This window comes from Rhinopithecus roxellana, chromosome 12 (assembly GCF_007565055.1).
Source record: "Rhinopithecus roxellana isolate Shanxi Qingling chromosome 12, ASM756505v1, whole genome shotgun sequence".
NCBI lineage: Eukaryota > Metazoa > Chordata > Mammalia > Primates > Cercopithecidae > Rhinopithecus > Rhinopithecus roxellana.
The window spans coordinates 85832981-85851364 of record NC_044560.1 but is presented as its reverse complement, the minus strand read 5'-3'; the positions used below and the strand labels follow the sequence as shown (position 1 = coordinate 85851364).

General features: G+C 49.5%; 1 protein-coding gene across 1 annotated transcript in view; it reads left to right on the top strand.

Moving 5' to 3' along the window:
- DLGAP3 (DLG associated protein 3) overlaps positions 1 to 18180 on the top strand; it is a 68108-nt gene extending 49928 nt beyond the window's left edge. Inside the window, exons 9-12 of the mRNA XM_030913701.1 lie at positions 9510 to 9994; positions 10952 to 11043; positions 12456 to 12599; positions 13326 to 18180. Of these exons, the coding sequence (XP_030769561.1) occupies positions 9510 to 9994; positions 10952 to 11043; positions 12456 to 12599; positions 13326 to 13544 (940 nt within the window). The 3' untranslated portion in view covers positions 13545 to 18180. The remainder of the gene's footprint in view (positions 1 to 9509; positions 9995 to 10951; positions 11044 to 12455; positions 12600 to 13325) is intronic.
- The last annotated feature ends 204 nt before the right edge of the window (positions 18181 to 18384 follow it).

The window sequence follows — 18384 nt, the reverse complement described above, 5'->3', positions numbered from 1 at the left end:
GTTACAAATTTCTCACCACGATTGTGGATATGTCATTTTCCCTGGTAACTTTGTTAATTTGTACTTCAGTTTGAAAATGTGCTGTTTATAAGCATTCAAGCTTGTGATTGTTGTATCTTCTTGGTGGCTTGGCTCTTTTGTCATTAAATAGGCTGCTTTTCATCCTTACTAATGGCTTTTGCCTTGAAGTCTTTTTTGCCTGATTTTTATTGCTATGACTGCTTGCTTTTGGTTAATTTTCCAATACATCTTTTTCCATCCTTTTATTTTCGACCTTCCTATATCCTTATGTCTTAGATGTGTTGCTTTTTATTTTTTAATTTTTATTTTTTTGAGATGAGTCTTGCTTTGTCGCCCAGGCTAGAGTGCATTCGTATGATCTCAGCTCACTGCAACCTCGCCTCCCGGGTTCTAGCAATTCTCCTGCCTCAGCCACCTGGGTAGCTGGGATTACAGGCATGTGCCACCACACCTGGCTAATTTTTTGTATTTTTAGTAGAGATGGGGTTTCACCATGTTGGTCAGGCTGGTCTCGAACTCCTGACCTTAGGTGATCCACCTGGCTCGGCCTCCCAAAGTGTTGGGATTACAGAAGTGAGCCACCGCGCCTGGCCTATACGTGTTGCTTATAAGCGATATGTAACTAGAGTTTAGACATATTTAATCCATGTATATATTTTTCTTTACTGATTTGAGTTTATTTCTATCATCACTTTAAAAATTTTCTAGTTGACATGCTTTTTCTTTGCTGTCTCCCTCTCCTACTTTTTATCTTACGTTGAACTGATCAACAGTCAATAGAGTTTACTTTATTTCTCTTCTTCTCTCCACTGGTTTGGAAGTTTACATTTTAGTAGTGATTTCCCTTAAAAATTTAACAGATATACTTAATTTCATATTTTCCTAATAAAGTCTAACATTAGTCAGTACTTCTGTCCCTCTTAGGCACAAAACAAGACTTTTGGAACACTTTAATTTCCTTCTTAATTTTCTCCTCCCATCTTCCATGTTATGTTTATCTAGCAGTTTGATTATACCTCTTTAAAAGTCTGCGAAATCAGCTGCTGTTGTATCTTTTGTGCTTCAACAGTTTAGATTTACAAGTGTGTTTCCATAATTTGTGTGTTCACTATTGTTTGTTACTGCCCTCTTCTTCCTCCTGGTTCAGTTTCCTTCATGCTGAAGCATTGCTTGAAATTTTAAAGTTAGTATCTTCCCTTGAGGCTTGACGTTTCTTGTGTTTCACGAGGGTAATACTCATTTGAACCCCACACCCCCACACAAGGAAGGCTTCATGTTCTGATTTCCCAGCATTCTCCTTCTAGGCCACATTGCTGCATCCCTGGCATGAGTGTTTCCAGTCCAAGTTTGCAAATGAAACAGACCTTCTTGGCTGCTGGCTTTGTGCACAGATCTCTTTCCAGCTCCCCTTGCTGCACAGGTTTGGGGTCTCTCCTCTCATCCTCCTTCAGCATTTTCATCCAGCCTCTAGCATATGTCTGGCCTGATCTCCCTGTGGTTCACTTGGCTTAGACCCTCTCTGACTATACGGGTTTTGAATTTCCTTCCTGTTTCTGTTACCCTGAAAATTCTCATTCCTATTTTCAAGCCCTGCATTGTAGCAAAAACGCCTTTTTGATTTCTTAAATCCCAGCATTTCTATGTGTTTAGGGTGTGAGTGGGAGCTTCCTAAGTTAGTTCAGTCTACTCTGTTGATCAGTGGTCTGGGTAAGGCTGATAGCAGTGGATACAGAGAGAAGTGGGCCAATTTCAGCAGTGTTTTGGAGTGAAAGTCAGGGAAGGGCAGGGACAGGCAGAGAACGTGGCCTTCCTTGCTGTCGTGTAAGTGGTTGGTGAGGTCTTGATGTGGCGGACTGAGGAGAGGACATGGTGTTGAATAAGCATCTAAAGAACCAAATTGCCTGGGGCAGGTGATCACACTGGGAATTCAGAGGGAGTGACAGGTGGGGAGAGGGGAAATCTGGCCCATCTCTTTGGCCAGGCTCCCTGGCCTGTCTGCTGCAGGTGTCCTTAGTCATACACCTGCATAGTCCTTTCTGTCCCTTATGTCCCTGGCACTTTAAGTCTGACTCCTCACATACCATGCCCCAACTGGTGCATAAAAGTGAGCCATGAATTCCAGCAGCCTCGCCTGGCCAGCATTCAGGCCTAGCCTGCCGCACACAGCCCAGCCCCATTTTCTTTGACTCTCTTGTCCTTACTGCTGTTTCGCTCATCCCAGTATCTGTTTCTTTCTCTGTGCTTTGGTTTTAAAAATTGCTGGGCAGGAAACATCTCTTCTCTTCTGGCTTTCAGGATGTTCCCTGCTCACCTCTTGGGTGAGGATTTTGGACTTATTGTCCCTTCTGTCTGGGAATTGTCTGTGAGTCCTTCCAGTTGCCCAGCATCAGTGATCACTTGGCGTAGAATATACGAGGAGGGGGCTGGCACCCCTTCAGTTCTATCTCCACCGCACACACCCCCGCCAAGATTCATCTGTCCATAGATATTTATTGGATCTGTATTATTTGCCAAACACTGTGCTGGGCACTGAGGATGCAAAGGTGAGCAGAACCAGAGACAGCTCCTGCCCGTGCAAAGCTTACCACCAAGTTAATCTAAGAATCTCATGAATGACATAGCCACTGTGCCAGGTACCGCAAAGGAGAGGCATGTGAGCCATGACAGTGTAGACTATGGGGCTTTGAGTCTGCCAGAGGTGTCAGGCATGGCTTCCCTGGGAAGTGACATTTGCATGGAGATCTAAAGGATGAACAAAAATTAACTGAGTGAAAAATGGAAGATAAGATTCCAGGCAGAAGGAATAGCATATGCTAAGGCCTTGTGGTGAGAGAGAACATACTTAATCAGTTACCAGCCGTGTCTCAATGTGTCCTTACGGCACCTGTTTCCCTAGACCCAGCACACTCTGGGCCATGATAAAAGGATGCATCAAATGCCTTGCTGAATATTAGCAAGTGGCCTTTTGAAGTCATCGAAAATGGGATTTTTGCCTCCAACTCTCTCTAACCATGGGGATATGCCTGTATCTTCCACCTTTAGATTCCCCCCAGAAAGACCTTATCTTAAACTGTAAATTTAGCAAAAACAAAACCAACAACATCAACAGCAAAACTCGCCAAAATAAAGAAACAAAAACTACCAGGATGCCCAGTTAAGTTTGATGATCAGATAAACAATGAATACATTTTAATATGTCACATGCAATATTTGGGACATAACTTATACTAAAAAAATCTGTCATTTATCTGAAATTCAAATTCAACTGGGAGTCCTATATTTTATCTGACATCCCTACTCATACCTGCTTGTGCCCACTAAGGGCCACCTGGAGAACTCTGTGGAGGAAGACCTGCCTACCCTTTCCTTAACATTATGGTCATTTATAGCTTTGGGACCTTGGGAAGGGTATATGCTGAAAGAATGGCCCCTTGAGGCCTGGGAAGGAAGCTTCCATCTCCATGAAGTTATATTCCAAGAACAGTCCTGCAAAAGCAACGAGAAGCTGACTGCCCAAAGCCCTGGGCGCAGATGCCGCCTCCATTCCTGAGCCTGCAACTTTAGGACAGTTCCTGACTCACCCTCATGACTCCTCCTGAATCTCCCACCCTAGCCTCTGCTTGGCATCCCTGTCACAGCCCCCAGGCTGGAGTGGTGGGTTCAGTGAGCCCTGCTTGATTATATGTTTAGGCTTTTAGATGCCTTCACACAGGAGCTTCTATAGCAGCTAGTTTGAAGGCTATGCCTAGTTGAAATGACACCGTCCTTCCCCCTCCCTACCCACTCCCCCTCCCACCCCTCCAGCCTGCTGCCAAATACTCCTGGCAAAACCTCTCAACAACTTCTGGATACTGAGATTTCCTTGGATACTGTGTCTCTTGGGATAATCCAGCTTCTACCCAGAGGCTTTTATGTTATCCCCCAGAGAATCACAGTAGAAACTCTCCCTGAAGTAGAATCACAGTGGAAACTCTCCCTGAAGTAACCATGATAACAACTAGCAGAATCATCAGGAATGTAATCATTGTCACCTTGGAGAACTCAAAGGGAGGAGGCTTCTGCAGCCACATTTAAAGGCTTGGGAGAAAATACTGTGAACGCATTGTTACGCATTAATGACAATTCACAGCTGAAGCCAGTTTCCATCCTGTGCTGACAGCTGTTGGTGGACACCACAGCAAATACTGCCAAATCCAAAACTAAATAGCGACATAAGCCCTGAACTTCACTATTCTAAAAATTCATCTGTTATAGTTAGGAGTGGGTTTGACTGTGAGTTCTAGAAAACCCCCAAACAACAGTGATTTAAATATGATAGAAGTTTATTTTTCTCTTACTTAGAGGAAATCCAGGGAGACTTAGTTGAGGTCTGGTAGGTGCCCCACAGTGTCAGGGCCCAGAGCCTTCTATCTTATTCTTCATCCCCCACCCCACTTAGCACTTCCCTTTGGTCTCATGTTTCAAAATGGCTGCTTGAGGTCCAGCCATCATGTCTGCATTCTGGTGACTGGGAAGGAGGAAGAGACAAAGAAGGGCATACCTCCTCCTTTTAAGGACACTTTCTGGAAGTTGCACATGCCACTTCTACTTTTGTCTCATGGGCTAGAACTTACTCACATGGCTACATCTAGTTGGTAGGGAGAATGGGAAAGAATCTTTATTCAAAGTAGCCATGCATCCAACATAAAATGGTGGGGTTCTGCTACTAAGGGGGAAGTGGAGAGTGGATCTTAGAAGACAGTTAGTGGTCTCTACCATCCTTCCTTCCTTCCAACCAACCAACCAACCAGCCAACGTTTCTGTGTGATGAACTGCCCTATTTAGTGAGGAGACACTTATGCAAATAACCAGCAATGATACAATGTGATATGGAGTATAAAAGAGTTTTGTTCAAAGCGCTGTGGGAGAACAGATGGAAATGATCAACAGCAATCATAATAATTAATAACTACAATGCCCTAGCCGGGTTCTCAGTGCTACATTCCGATGATTGTGTTTGTCCAGCTCCCTTTCTTTTCAGTGAGAGCTGCAAACCATTCTACTTCTCTAGAATAGCTAACACAATGGGCAGGCAGGGTGCTGTTCTGAGTTCTTTATGGATATTATCTCACAACAATCTTATGAACTGTTACTATTATCATTCTCATTTACAGATGGGGAAATGAGGCACAAGCCACAGAGCTGGGTTTTGGACCTGGGCAAGGCTCCAGAGCACAAGGCCCTAACCGCTCTGTTCTAATGCCCCCCCTAAAGCTGCTCATTTTCATTCCTTTCCCTACTCCCCAGACATCTCCGGCAGATAACCACCCCCTATCACCCATTTCATTGTGATGACTGGGGTCAACTGGTGGGACTTCTGTCCACTTCCAAGCCAAACCCCAGCTTACTTAGATCTCTTCCCTTGTCTCTTCCAACAGCCCTGCCTTTATTTTAGGAGTCAACTCCCTTAAGCCTCGGTTTTCTGATCTATTAGTAGGGCTGATACTAACACCCATAGAGTGGGACTGTTTGTGAGGACTGAGCGTGTTTATTCATGGAAAGTGCTTCTCCTGGCACATACTAAGTGCTCAGAAGATGTTATTCTTTTTTATCCCCCTTATATCTGGTTCCTTCTCTCTTCTCTCTCTTCATTCCACTTCTCTTTACAGGTTGTGTTAATTTCGTATTCCTGCTGAAAAAAATGATCACAAATTCAGTGATAGAAAACAATACATATTTATTATCTGGGGTCAGAGTCTCAATGGGGTTTCGAACTGGACTCTGGAAGGCTCTGGGAAGCATCCATTTAGTCACTTTTTCCAGTTTTTAGAGGCTGACTGCACTCCTTCGCTTGCAGCCTGCTTCTGTCTTCAGAGCCAGCAGTGGTGGGCTGAGTCCCCAGGTTGCATTATTCCAACCTTGATTCTGTCGTTCCATCTTCTTCTCTGACTCTTCTGCCTCCCTCTTTAATTTACAAAATGTGATTACACCAGGATAATCCAGCAGAGTCTCCTCTTAGTATCCTTAACTTAATCACATCTGCAAATTCCTTTTTTGCTGTGGAAGGTGACATATTCTTCACAGGTCCTGGGGATTAGGATGTGGATTCCTTTGGTGGCTATTATTCTGCCTACAGGTTCTTTCCTCTTGGGATACAGCAAGCAAGAAGCACCCAAAACAAAATATCCCTCTTTAACAGTACATTCTCTTCTGCCTTCCTCCCTTCTCAGCCAGGCTCTTTGAGGGTTGCCTTGACTAGTTTTCTCCACCTCCTGACAACCTGCTGCAGTCTGCATCTGCCCCCACATTCCACCAAACCCACTCTTGCTTGGATCACCCGTGGCTTCCAGATTGCCAAATCCGTGGGCACCTTTCATTCTTAACCGGCTGCGTTTTCCATATTAGCTGCCCATTCCTTCATGAGACCTTTCTGTCCCCTCTCTGCTTTTATGTCACTTTCTGCTGGTTTTCTCAGTCTTCCTTTCCGGCTTAGACTCCTCTATGAGCTGCACCATCTCCACCCACCCCTGAAATGTCCATGTTTCCCCAGGGTTTGGATCTTGGATCCGTTGTTCTTTTCTTGGGTGAGCTTGGCCCACACTGCTGGTTTTAAATGCCACTTGCATAGGGATGAGCACCTCCTGCTTGTGCTGTACACATCTCTGGCTGCTGGCCGGGAGCGTTGGTGAGGACTGTGCTTCCGGTCATCCCATCGGCTCCTCGACTTCCTTGGTCTCCTTTGAGGCAGACATGTGAGAGAGCTCACTGAGGCAGTGACTTGAGAAGCATGCAGCCTGGGGCACTTGGTGCTTCTGTTCCCGGCAGTATGGCTGTTTCCATACTGTTTCCATCACGATGGAATGGGATCCTCTCAGGACATCTCAGAGGACAGGTGGAAGGCAGTGAACATGGCAGTGCCGAAGGACAGAGCTGTGTTTAGCAGGGGTGACAGGAAAGCACACAGGCATGGCAGACTATCAGGCACGTATTTATTGGAGCAAACCCCTCCATTACCTTTGTGGTTTGCAACAGCTGTAGCTCTGAAGGAGCCACAAGCTAACTAGAGCACAAAGGCACACGAACATTCAAAGCAAGTCAAGGTGCATCCTAACTGCAGTTAGACACGCAAGACTCTCACCAGAAAGAACAATCTGCCTGAACGGCAGGGCTGCCTGTGAAGCCAGGAGGGCTGCTGAGGGAGGTGTGGTACTCAGGTGTGGTCTTGGGGGGAGAGGGGGGTGAAACAGGTGAAACAGGACTTAAGCAGGGAATGGACATTTCAGGCAGGGAAATAGCGTGTGCAAAGACTTGGAGTCAACTTGGGGAACAAGGAGAATGTGGGGGAGATGAGGTTGAAGAGGAGGACTGTGTCCAGGGCATCAGGGCCTCAGATAATGCTGGTACAGGAAGTCTGAACTTTGTCTTGTTGGTAGTAGGGGACCGTGGAAGCGTTTTGAGCAGAGGAATGACTTGGCAGAGCTCAGCTTTAGGAAGACTACTCCAGTCTTGGGTGGACTGGGGAGGGCCCCAGATCTTAAAATATGCAAAATGTAATTTTAGAGAGAGGAGCTACCTTGGCAATTACTTATCTATTTCTATAATTGTATATATGTGTGTATTTTTAGATGTATATATGTGTGTATATTTATATCTAATATATATATATATATATATATATTTTTTAAGTACATACACATACACATTGGATGACCTAGATGGAGGGTGAGTGACAAAGGTACACAGTGACAAAGCCAGCATTAGAACTCAGAGCTAACTCCTGGTCCCATGCTCTTCCTCTGCAGGGTACTCATGGAGGCAGAGGTATCTGAAAGGAGGCCAGTTTAATCATCAGGGCAGATGGTGGTACAGGCCTTGACCAGGGCAGGACAGGGCAGACACTGAGGGGAAGATTGTGTGGGAGGCAATGAGGATATGTTCTCTCTCCTTCTCCCTCTCTGGGTGGGGGTTGGGACATAGGGCTCGTTGGAGACTGCACATGAGTGCATCTCTCCTTCCTGGGTCCTGCAGCATCCTTCTGGGCCTGGTTTCTATGGCAACAGGCTCCCAGCAGGCAGCCTGCCAGCTGGAGAGAAGTAGGCAGGCAGGCAGGGAGAGAAGGCCTGGGCAGCAAGAGGAAGGCTGAAGTTGCGGGGGTTGGGAGAGTCTCTTGGGGAGGTAGAGGGACCCGTAGAGCTGGCCCCACAATCCCTTCTGACCATGTAGGGGTGGAGGTAGCTCAGGACACACAGGCTTTTCTTTTGTGGTCCTTGAATTTCCAAACCTTGATCTTCTGTTTATCTCCCACCTCCCACATCTCCTGGCTCCCACTTCTTAAAGTATTGCCTGGTCCCAACCTCATGCATCTTAAGGGACCGCTGACTTCTTTATAGAAAAGAGCTCTGAATTCAGGGAAAAAATGAACAAGGTCAGTTGACTTTCTGGTTTGCATAAGATTTGCATATTATTAACTCAAAGACAAGAAATTTCCAAGCCCTATGTCATTCCTGCAAACAACTTAATACAGCTCCACTGGCACTGACTTACTGTGTCTGGCCAGGCTCTGGGCTGAGCCATCGGGGTCCCTAGAGAAGTCCTCCCAGCTGCAGGCCCACTCCACCCGCAGCTGCTCCAAGGCATTTCTTCCTGTGATGTTCTAGCAGCTGGTGCAGTGCGAAGTGCTTGGACTGTGGAGCCCAGCAGCCCTGAGTCCAAATCCTGGCTCTGCTACTTTGAAGCTGGGTTGACTTGGTTTACTCATCTCTAGGTAGGGCTGAGGACACTCTAGTGCAGCTGGTGTAAACTAGCATAGACATAGCATTTGTTAAAATACTGAAATACTTTGGCCAGGCGTGGTGGCTCACGCCTGTAATCCCAGCACTTTGGGAGGCCGAGGTGGGCGGATCACCTGAGGTTGGGAGTTTGAGACTGGCCTGATCAACATGGAGAAACCCTGTCTCTTCCAAAAAGAGACAAAAGGCGTATGCCTGTAATCCCAGTTACTCAGGAGGCTGAAGCAGGAGAATCGCTTGAACCCAGGAGGCAGAGGTTATGGTGAGCCGAGATCGCGCCATTGCACTCCAGCCTGGGCAACAAGAGCAAAACTTCATCTCAAAAAAAAAAAAAAAAAAATTGAAATACTTCTGCCTTCACTGGTAAAGAGCCACCACCCTGGCTCCTCTGACCCACCCCACAATCTAGCCTCTCCAGGGCACTGCTGCAGCATTTTGGTCTGTGCCTGCTCTGCCTGGCGTATGCCAGCATCTGCTCTGTCCATGGACTGAACTGGTTGCTAAATAGTTTGGATATCACCCCTGTCTAGAGGTGGTGCAATAGGTAGGTGTATTATGTACATAGCTGTTGCAAGGACCAATATATTTAAAGTGCATAGGTTAATGTCCATCACTTTGTAGGTTCCCTTCCTCATTCCCCTCCTTTTTTTTGGCTTGGGGTGGGGGTGAGAGCTGGCGTGAGCCTGGGCGATGGGGGATGACAGCCACCCCTCTCCCCAGGCGAGCAAGGTTCAAGCGCTCCAACAGTGTGACGGCCGGCGTGCAGGCAGACCTGGAGCTGGAGGGCCTGGCAGGACTGGCCACGGTTGCCACAGAAGACAAGGCCCTGCAGTTTGGACGTTCTTTCCAGAGGCACGCCTCTGAGCCCCAGCCTGGGCCCCGGGCCCCCACTTACTCAGTCTTCCGCACGGTCCACACGCAGGGCCAGTGGGCCTACCGCGAGGGCTACCCACTGCCGTATGAGCCGCCGGCCACCGATGGGTCGCCCGGCCCTGCCCCCGCCCCCACCCCCGGCCCCGGGGCCGGCCGCCGTGACTCCTGGATAGAGCGCGGTTCACGTAGCCTCCCCGACTCAGGCCGCGCGTCCCCCTGCCCACGGGACGGCGAGTGGTTCATCAAGATGCTGCGGGCAGAGGTGGAGAAGCTGGAGCACTGGTGCCAGCAGATGGAGCGTGAGGCGGAGGACTATGAGCTACCCGAGGAGAGTGAGTCACGGCATCGGAATGAGGGGACTCTGGGGACCATGGCCTAGTGTGTGCTCAGGAGACCCTGATGGGGGTGGCTGGGGCTGCAGTGTAACAGGAGGCCCCTTCAGTTTGTGCCTCACTGATCTGCATTGGAGCCTGGCGGGTCAACATTGGCAGCAAGGCATGCTGGGAGCTCTTGGAAGGGAGCAGGGTGCACACGGTGCAGCTTTAGAGGCCAGGGGCTGGCACTGCAGACAATGCAGGCCAAAGGGCTGGACCTTCTATGGATGGCTACTAGTCCAAATCACCAAGTTTATGGGGACTAAGATCTGGACTGGTGTGAGGATCCAGGTGGTGGGACCAAGATTACAGAGAGGGAGGCAGTTCACAATGTCAGATCCTGTCTGAGGCATAGATGAGGGAGATTCAGCCAGGGAGACATGGCCCTGGCCCGAGGGAAAGCCTGGCCCTTCCTGTAAGTCAGATCCACTGAGAGACACAGTCTTACTCCAGAATCTCTGAGTTGAGGGGACAGTGACTATGAAGATGTGTTACGTACATTAACTTACTTGGTCATTCTTAAAGAGCCAAGGAGTCTTGCATGCACTGATGAGTGATGAACAAAGCTTAGCCAATGGGTGGTCACTGAGCTAATGCCCTGGCCAATGCTATAGGCTAGGCTGGGGCTGGTTTCTGTCTGTTTGCTGATATGGGAGGGAGAAAGGATAAAGGAGGATGAGCACTCAAGAAATGTAGGCTGTATGAAGGAGGGAACATCAGGGTCTGAGGATACAGTCTTGGTGTAGTGGAGCAAGAACTTGTTATGAACTTGAGGATAGGATGGGGCTGGGGCTGGAGGAGACTGATGGATAGACAGTGCCAAGCAACCGAGGGGTCAGCATTCAGGGCAGACTTCCTGGAGTCTGGGGAAGGAGATGCATCATTTCCCTCCCTGAATTTCCTTCTGCTTTCTAGTCCTGGAGAAGATCCGCAGTGCTGTGGGCAGCACACAACTTCTCCTGTCCCAGAAGGTTCAGCAGTTCTTCCGGCTGTGTCAGCAAAGCATGGTGAGTGCCCGTAGTAGTAGATCCTACCAGATATATGTGACCCAGAGTGTGTGTGTGCTGGAGGTGAGACAGGCAGGTGACCCAGACTGTGTGTGTACCAGAGGTGAGACCAGGCCTGCATGCCTGCAGGGGTAGCTGTCAATCTTGTGCCTGGAGGTAGGGCCAGGTGTTTGTGCACAAGAAGGGAGGGCTGGGCTCTTTCTTGTCCCCCTGTCTCCCAGCCCCCACCCACTCTCCCAGGCTGAGGTTCCTGGCAGTAAAAGTGGATAGGACTTTCTCTTGTCCTTGTTGCGGGAAGTCAGGGACCCCGAATGGAGGGACTGGCTGACGCCATGGCAGAAGAACATAAATTGTGAAGATTTCATGGACATTTATTCCTCAAATTAATACTTTTATAATTTCTTACACCTGTCTTTACTGCAATCTCTGAACATAAATTCTGAAGATTTCATGGACACTTATCACTTCCCCAGTCAATATTTTTGTGATTTCCTATGCCTGTCTTTAATCTCTTAATCTCGTCATCTTTGTAAGCTGAGGATGTATGTTACCCAAGGACCCTGTGATGATTGCGTTAACTGCACAAATTGTTTGTAGCGCATATGTATTTGAACAATATGAAATCTGGGCACCTTAAGAACAGGATAACAGCGATTTTCAGGGAACAAGGGAGATAACCTTAAAGTCTGGCTGCCTGTGAGCCAGGCAGAACAGAGCCGTATTTCTCTTCTTTCAAAAGCAAATAGGAGAACTATCACTGAATTCTTTTTCTCAGCAAGGAACATCCCTGAGAAAGAGAATGCATTCCCAAGGGGAGGTCTCTGAAATGGCTGCTTTGGGAACATCTGTCTTTTACAGTTGTAGATAAGGGATGAAATAAGCCCCCGTCTCCTGTAGCACTCCCAGGCCTATTAGGATGAGGAAATTCCTGCCTAATAAATTTTGGTCAGATGGGTTGTCTACTCTCAAACCCTGTCTCCTGATAAGATACTATCAATGACAATGCATGCCCAAAACTTTATTAGCAATTTTAATTTCACCCTGGTCCTGTGATCTCGCCCTGCCTCCATTTGCCTTGTGATATTCTATTACCTTGTGAAGCATGCGATGTCTGTGACCCACACCCTATTCGTACACTCCCTCCCCTTTTGAAAATCACTAATAAAAACTTGCTGGTTTTGTGGCTTGGGGGCATCACAGAAGCTGCCGACATCTGATGTCTCCCCTGACACACAGCTTTAAAATTTGCCTCTTTTGTACTCTTTCCCTTTGTTTCTCAGACTGGCCAGCACTTAGGGAAAATAGAAAAGAACCCATGAAGAATTATCGGGGGCAGGTTCCCACGGGATAGTCCTGCCTGGGGCTCAGATCTCCCTGACCAATCACTTTCCCTCTGCCTTCCTCTGCTGCAGGATCCCACTGCGTTCCCTGTGCCCACCTTCCAGGACCTGGCGGGTTTCTGGGACCTCCTACAGCTCTCCATCGAGGATGTGACCCTCAAGTTCCTGGAGCTACAGCAACTCAAGGCCAACAGCTGGAAACTCCTGGAGCCTAAGGTGGGGCTGGGGTCCCTTTAGGCAAAGAGGCCAGACTCTGGGAAATTCCCCTCCCCAGAGAGGTGAAGGGTGGGATGAACAAGGGGGCAGAGGAAGGGACCCATAGGCAGCAAGGGCAGCCTTGGACAGGTGATAGTCCCCTTCCAGAGTGACCATGCTCGTGGCCACTGCCATCTGCTTGGCCCCAGTGCTCATCAGTGCTTGAGCTGCCAGAACCCCAAGGCTTCCTCAGCGCGGGGGAGCGGGGGGCAGGGAGTGGCGGCTGCAGCTGGAGGGAGCAAAAGGCAAAAGTAGACCTTACAGAAGGAAGGGCCTAGGCATCCAGGGCAGAGCCTTGAGAGTCCCCTCAGCCGCCAGGTCGCTGGACCTTGTCTGCGATGAGGGCCAGAGGCCTGGTATGTGCACCCTCATTGCGGAGCCTGGGTCGGGAACTCCCTCCTCCGGGTCAGGACCCCGAGTGAAAACCCGGTTCTGATGCGAGCTGTTGAGAATGGCGCCACCAGGGGGCGCTCGAACGCGCTGCGCTTTGGTGGAAAATGTGGGATTTGACCTTGTCGGAACAGGCGCAGGTGGGGCTTCAGGTCATGGGATCCGTGGCGGATTCTGAGCGCCATCGCGTTCGGAGCCACGCGGTCGTCAGCGCTCCGGGCGCGGGGGTGCGGGGGCGGGCACTGAGGTGTTGGAATAGTTCGGCGCCCCAGCTCAGCGCTGTCCTCTGCTCCGCAGGAGGAGAAGAAGGTCCCTCCGCCGATACCAAAGAAGCCCCTGCGGGGCCGGGGCGTGCCGGTGAAGGAGCGCTCCCTGGACTCCGTGGACCGGCAGCGGCAGGAAGCGCGCAAGCGGCTCCTGGCGGCCAAGCGCGCCGCTTCCTTCCGCCACAGCTCGGCCACCGAGAGCGCAGACAGCATCGAGATCTACATCCCCGAGGCCCAGACCAGGCTGTGACCGGTCCGGCCCGCCCAGCCCGGCCTGGGCCCGCGGTTCTCCACCCGTACTGTACACCCAGCGTCGAGGTCACTGTGAACGCGGGCCGCCCCGTGCGCCCGCCCCACCGGCACCGCACGCCCCAGCCCTCGGGCCCGTCACACTCTCGTGGGTTTTTTACCTTCCTGACCCCACGCGAAGGCGCCCGGGCTGGGCAGGGGGCCGTGCCTCTCCGCCCTGCGCCCCTCACCTGGATCCCCCGCCCACCTGGTCCGACGCTTTGTCCCCACCTCCTTTCAATGGGCACCATCTCTGCCATTCTTTCCCCCCACGGGCCAGGCCGGGCCGGGCCCCACATCTGGGCTCTGCGTCCCCTCCCCCCACCCCGCGGGGCTGGGCTTCGTGGGGATCAAGCTTCGTGGCTTTTTATGAAGAATCCCGAACCCCGCCTAGGAGCCCGCCCCACCCTCCCAGGGGCTCCATCCTCAGCCCTCTGCCCACTGGGCCCAGGGACCACAGTGGCTGGACCAACCCAGGACCAGGGCGCCTGGGCCTCTCCCCTTTCCCAGCGGCTGGGGAGGGGAGATGGGGGCTTCCCCTCACCACACCTGTGGCTGTTCCCACATCCCCTTGAGTATCCCAGGAAAAATAAAACGGCAGAACTGCACTCGAGCCAGCTGCTCTCTCCAGAAGAGGCCACCTCCGTCCCGTGTGTGGGAGGACGGGGGTGAAGGGAGAAGGGGCCGGGAGCCCACTCTCTTGGTTTGGAGACAGCAGGGGTGTTGCCTGAGCTCCTCCCAGGGATGGGCCAGCTGGTGGAAAGGAGATTCGGCCCCCTGATGCCCACAGTAAGGACCTGGACCCTCCTGGAGGGCCCCAGGTGGGGTGAAGAGGGGGAGGGTGTCAATTTCTCCGCTATTCCGGTTTCGATGTATCCCATTCTTCCTCCCAGTCCCCAGGGTTCCCCCAGAGAGGGAAGTCCAGAGCTCGCCGAGCACACAGCATGTGCTTGATAAACCGGGAGTGTGGTGATTGTTAGGTATTGACAAATAATTGGTTTCCCTTCCCCTAGGGACACAATGTTCCTTCTGCTCCAGTCATTCCTGATCAGCAGCAGAAAAACTTCAGTCCTGCCACATTTTCTGATGCCTCCTATGGGTGGCCACCTTGGTGGAGGCTGGGGTAGGGGAAGAGGAAGTACAAAGAACAGAGCTCTCCTGGGAAGCTAAATGGCAAACAGAACCTAGTATCGATGGCTTTATTGAGTGACCAGTGTGGGTCAGGCAAGGGGTGAGTGCTTTACATGAATGTGGCTGGTCCTTACAACAGAAGAGAAAGCCAAAGCTCAGGGCAGGTTACACGACCTGTCTGAGGTCACAGGGCTAAATGTGGTGGACCCATGTCTAATGCGAAATCATGAGCTTTTAGCTTTGCAGGCTTCTTAGACCAGAGAGGGCTGATGGCATTCTCCACCCAGAAAGCCCCTTTCCACTCCTTGAGCAGTCCTTTGAATTGGTGTGTCGCCTCCAGGCAGGAGGAAAATCCTACAGGATTGGCTGCTTTTCTGGGCCACACTGGATCAGTTAATTCTTCTCATTCATTTATTCAGCAGACATTTATCACTTTCAGGCGCCACAGGAATAGCCTTGAACAAGATGTAGTTTCTACCCTTAATGGAGCTTATGGTCATATGGGAAAAACAGACAAATAAGCAAGCAGTTAAAATACAGGGGTGAGTGCCAGAAAGATGATTAGGGATTAGCTGCTGAAGGAGGGCCAGGGTTGAGAAGAATGTTCCAAGATCAGGGAACAGCTGTGCAAAGACCTGGAGGAGGAAGAGACATTGGGAGCACAGGGTCTTGATTATATCAGTGTTTGGGTCTCATTGAGGCAGGCAGCCTGAGTCTTGTGGGCTGTAGGGAGCCATAGAAGGGTTTTGAACAGAAGAGTGGCATGAACGTTTTATAGACTGGTTTGGTAGACAACTTCTGAAAAGCAACAGATGGTCCACAATACAAACTCACATGAGCCTGGAAGGTGAGGAGGGCTCTAATGTGATCTGAATTCCCAAAAGCAGTTAGTTTGGAGGTGATCCCATACAGACTCTGGGGCCTGGTCCAAGACTTAGTGAATAGACTCTGCCCTCGAATAAGGTTTTAACAAGTGCTCCACAAGATTCTGAGCAGCCAGGTTTGGGAAGACTTAAATTGGATGACTGTACAAGGGTCTCCAGTAGAAAGGCTGGGTCAGTTTACCTCTCTGAGATTGTTTTATTATCTCTAAAATTGGGGCATGGGTGAGGTTTGAACTCAGAGCAACGCTGTAAAACAGATATTGTTATCATCCCCATTTACAGATGAGGAAACTGGGGCGTGGAGAGGTTTAAACAGCTTACCTCAAACCATGAAGCCAGGAAGTGGCTGAGTCTGAGTTTAACCTTTACATTATACAGCATTTTATGGGTCTATGACTTTTCATAGACTGTTCTATGTCTGGTGTGGATGAGTCTCCTTTGGTTCTTGTGGCCTAGGTAGTTATGCTGAGCGCCATAGATCAGTGAAAGATTAGGTCCAGTCCTTTGGCTTAAGTTGCTTACAGTCTGGCCATGGCCGGCACATAAACGGAAAGTTATGGTGCAAAGGGAGATCTGCTCTCCCAGAGGGGCCCAGGGGTTGAGAGAGGAGAGAGCCTCTAGCAACCAGGGTGTTTTAGTCCATTTTGTACTGCTATAACAGAATACCGCAGGCTGGGTAACTTATAATGAACAGGTGTTTATTGGCTCACAGTTCTGGGTGCTGGGGAATTCAGTGTCAAGGTGCTGGCAACTCGTGAGGGCTTTCTTGCTGTGTCATCCCATGGCAGGTGAGAAGGTAAGAGAGGGCAAGAGGGAGTTGAACTTGCCCTTTTATAAGGGCGTCAGTTCCACCCATGAGAGTGCAACCCTCATGGCCTAATAACCTCTTAAAGGTCCCACCTCTTAATACTTACAATGACAAATTTCAGTGGAAGTTTTGGAGGGTACAACCATAGCACAGGCCGTCTGGGAGAGCTTTCTGCCTTGTGAGCTGGATCTTGCAGGATGAATTAGCATTTTGTAGTCAAGGAAGAGAAGGGAGAAATTCATTTCCGGCCAAGGGACAAACCTGGGCAAAGCCGTGGAGGCACATGTGTGTTGGGAATGAAAGCACAGGCTGGAGAGGGTGACAGGTTATGGTGGCTGTGGAGGGTGTGGAGGAGATATGGCCAGAAGGGACCCATAGAGTTGGGGGTGGGGGGCTAAGATGGAGGCCTCATAGTTTTATTTGAAAGATAAAACTATGGCCAAAAGACAGGAAATGGACTGGAGGGGGCAACAAGACAGCAGGGAGACCATTGAGGGAGCTGCTAAAGTGGTCCAGGTAAGAGATAATGATGTTGACTTTGAGAGACATTTAGGAGGCATACGTGCTGTAAGCTGGATCTGGAGAATAACGCAAAGATGGGACGCCTTGAAGGTGTCACTCAGATTTCTGGCTTAATGAATGAGTAATGCCACGAATGGACATAGGACATTACAGAAGGAGCAATACAGTTGGGAAATACTTAACATGTCAATAACCATTTACTGAGCACTGAGAAGGTGCAAACTACTATGCCAAGCACTTTATACACATTTAGGTGATTTAATACTCACAGCAACCCTAGGAGTGGGTACTATTATTGTCTTTTTTTTAAAACAAAGAGTGTAAATAGCTTTTCTGAGATAAGCAGACAAGAGTCAGGATTTGAACCCATGGCTATCTGATTTCTAAGTCTATGCTCCTGAGCCCCTCAGCAATTCTGCTTGAGGGAACTGCTAGCCATGACTCAAGACTCAGCTCAAGGCCTGGTTCCTCTAGGGAGCCTTCCCTGAATCTTCCTGGCCGGGCTGAAGATCCTCCTCTGTGCTGCGTGTGTATACTTCTGTCATCACATTTCTTAAATTCTGTTGACATTTTGTAGACCCATCTGTTTCTTTAGTCAGAGAACTCTGGAGGCAGGTTGGTCCCAGCCATTTTTGCATCCCCAATGCCTAGCACATGATTGGCTGGCCAAATGCCAGTTACTCTGGGCAGTTCTGTTCCCTTCTCATCTCCACATATTCAGTTAGTGAACAGGTTCTGCTAACCACGGTCTCCTAAATATTTCTTTGTACTGTTGGGGCTCAGAAAGCGATACCCCAAAGACTGGCGCTTTGACATGGTGAGAGGCCTTCAAAGCTGCCTCAGAATCAAGGTCCTTCTAACCTTCTCTCCCAAGTATAGGGAGGCACTCTCTCTAGAATGTCCTAATCTAATCAAGAAAACTTCTTTCCAAAAGAAACAAAATTGCCTTCCTCCCCTCCGCGAAATCTCATCTATCTCAGAAGAGAAGACTGAGGAAGGCAACTACGCCTGGATGGATTTTTCACAAGATGATGCCTGCTTCTCGGGCTCATTCAAATTCTAAAGAGAATCATTTTCAAGTTAATTTCTGTCCATTTTTTCGCCCTAAGAATCATGTGCTTCCCTCAAAAGAATTGTCTATATTCTCCATCTCTCCCCTTCCCCTTTGAAAAAGGGTGTATAAGCTTCTGTACCCCATTGGGTTATTGGGTAATCATTCTCCTGTGACCCTTCCCTTCCCACCCCCTCACCCCCACCCCGTGCTATGCACGTTAAAATAAAATTTTGTATGTCTTTTCTCCTATTAATCTGCCTTTTGTCAGTTGATTTTCAGTGAACCTTGGCCCCTACAACACTGTTCCCTTTTCTCCATCTTAACTGCCAGAACTTAGCTTTGAGCTTTTGAGATCATAGGGAAGGGTGCCTAACGTGGTAAGCACTCTATGTATGAGGCTTCC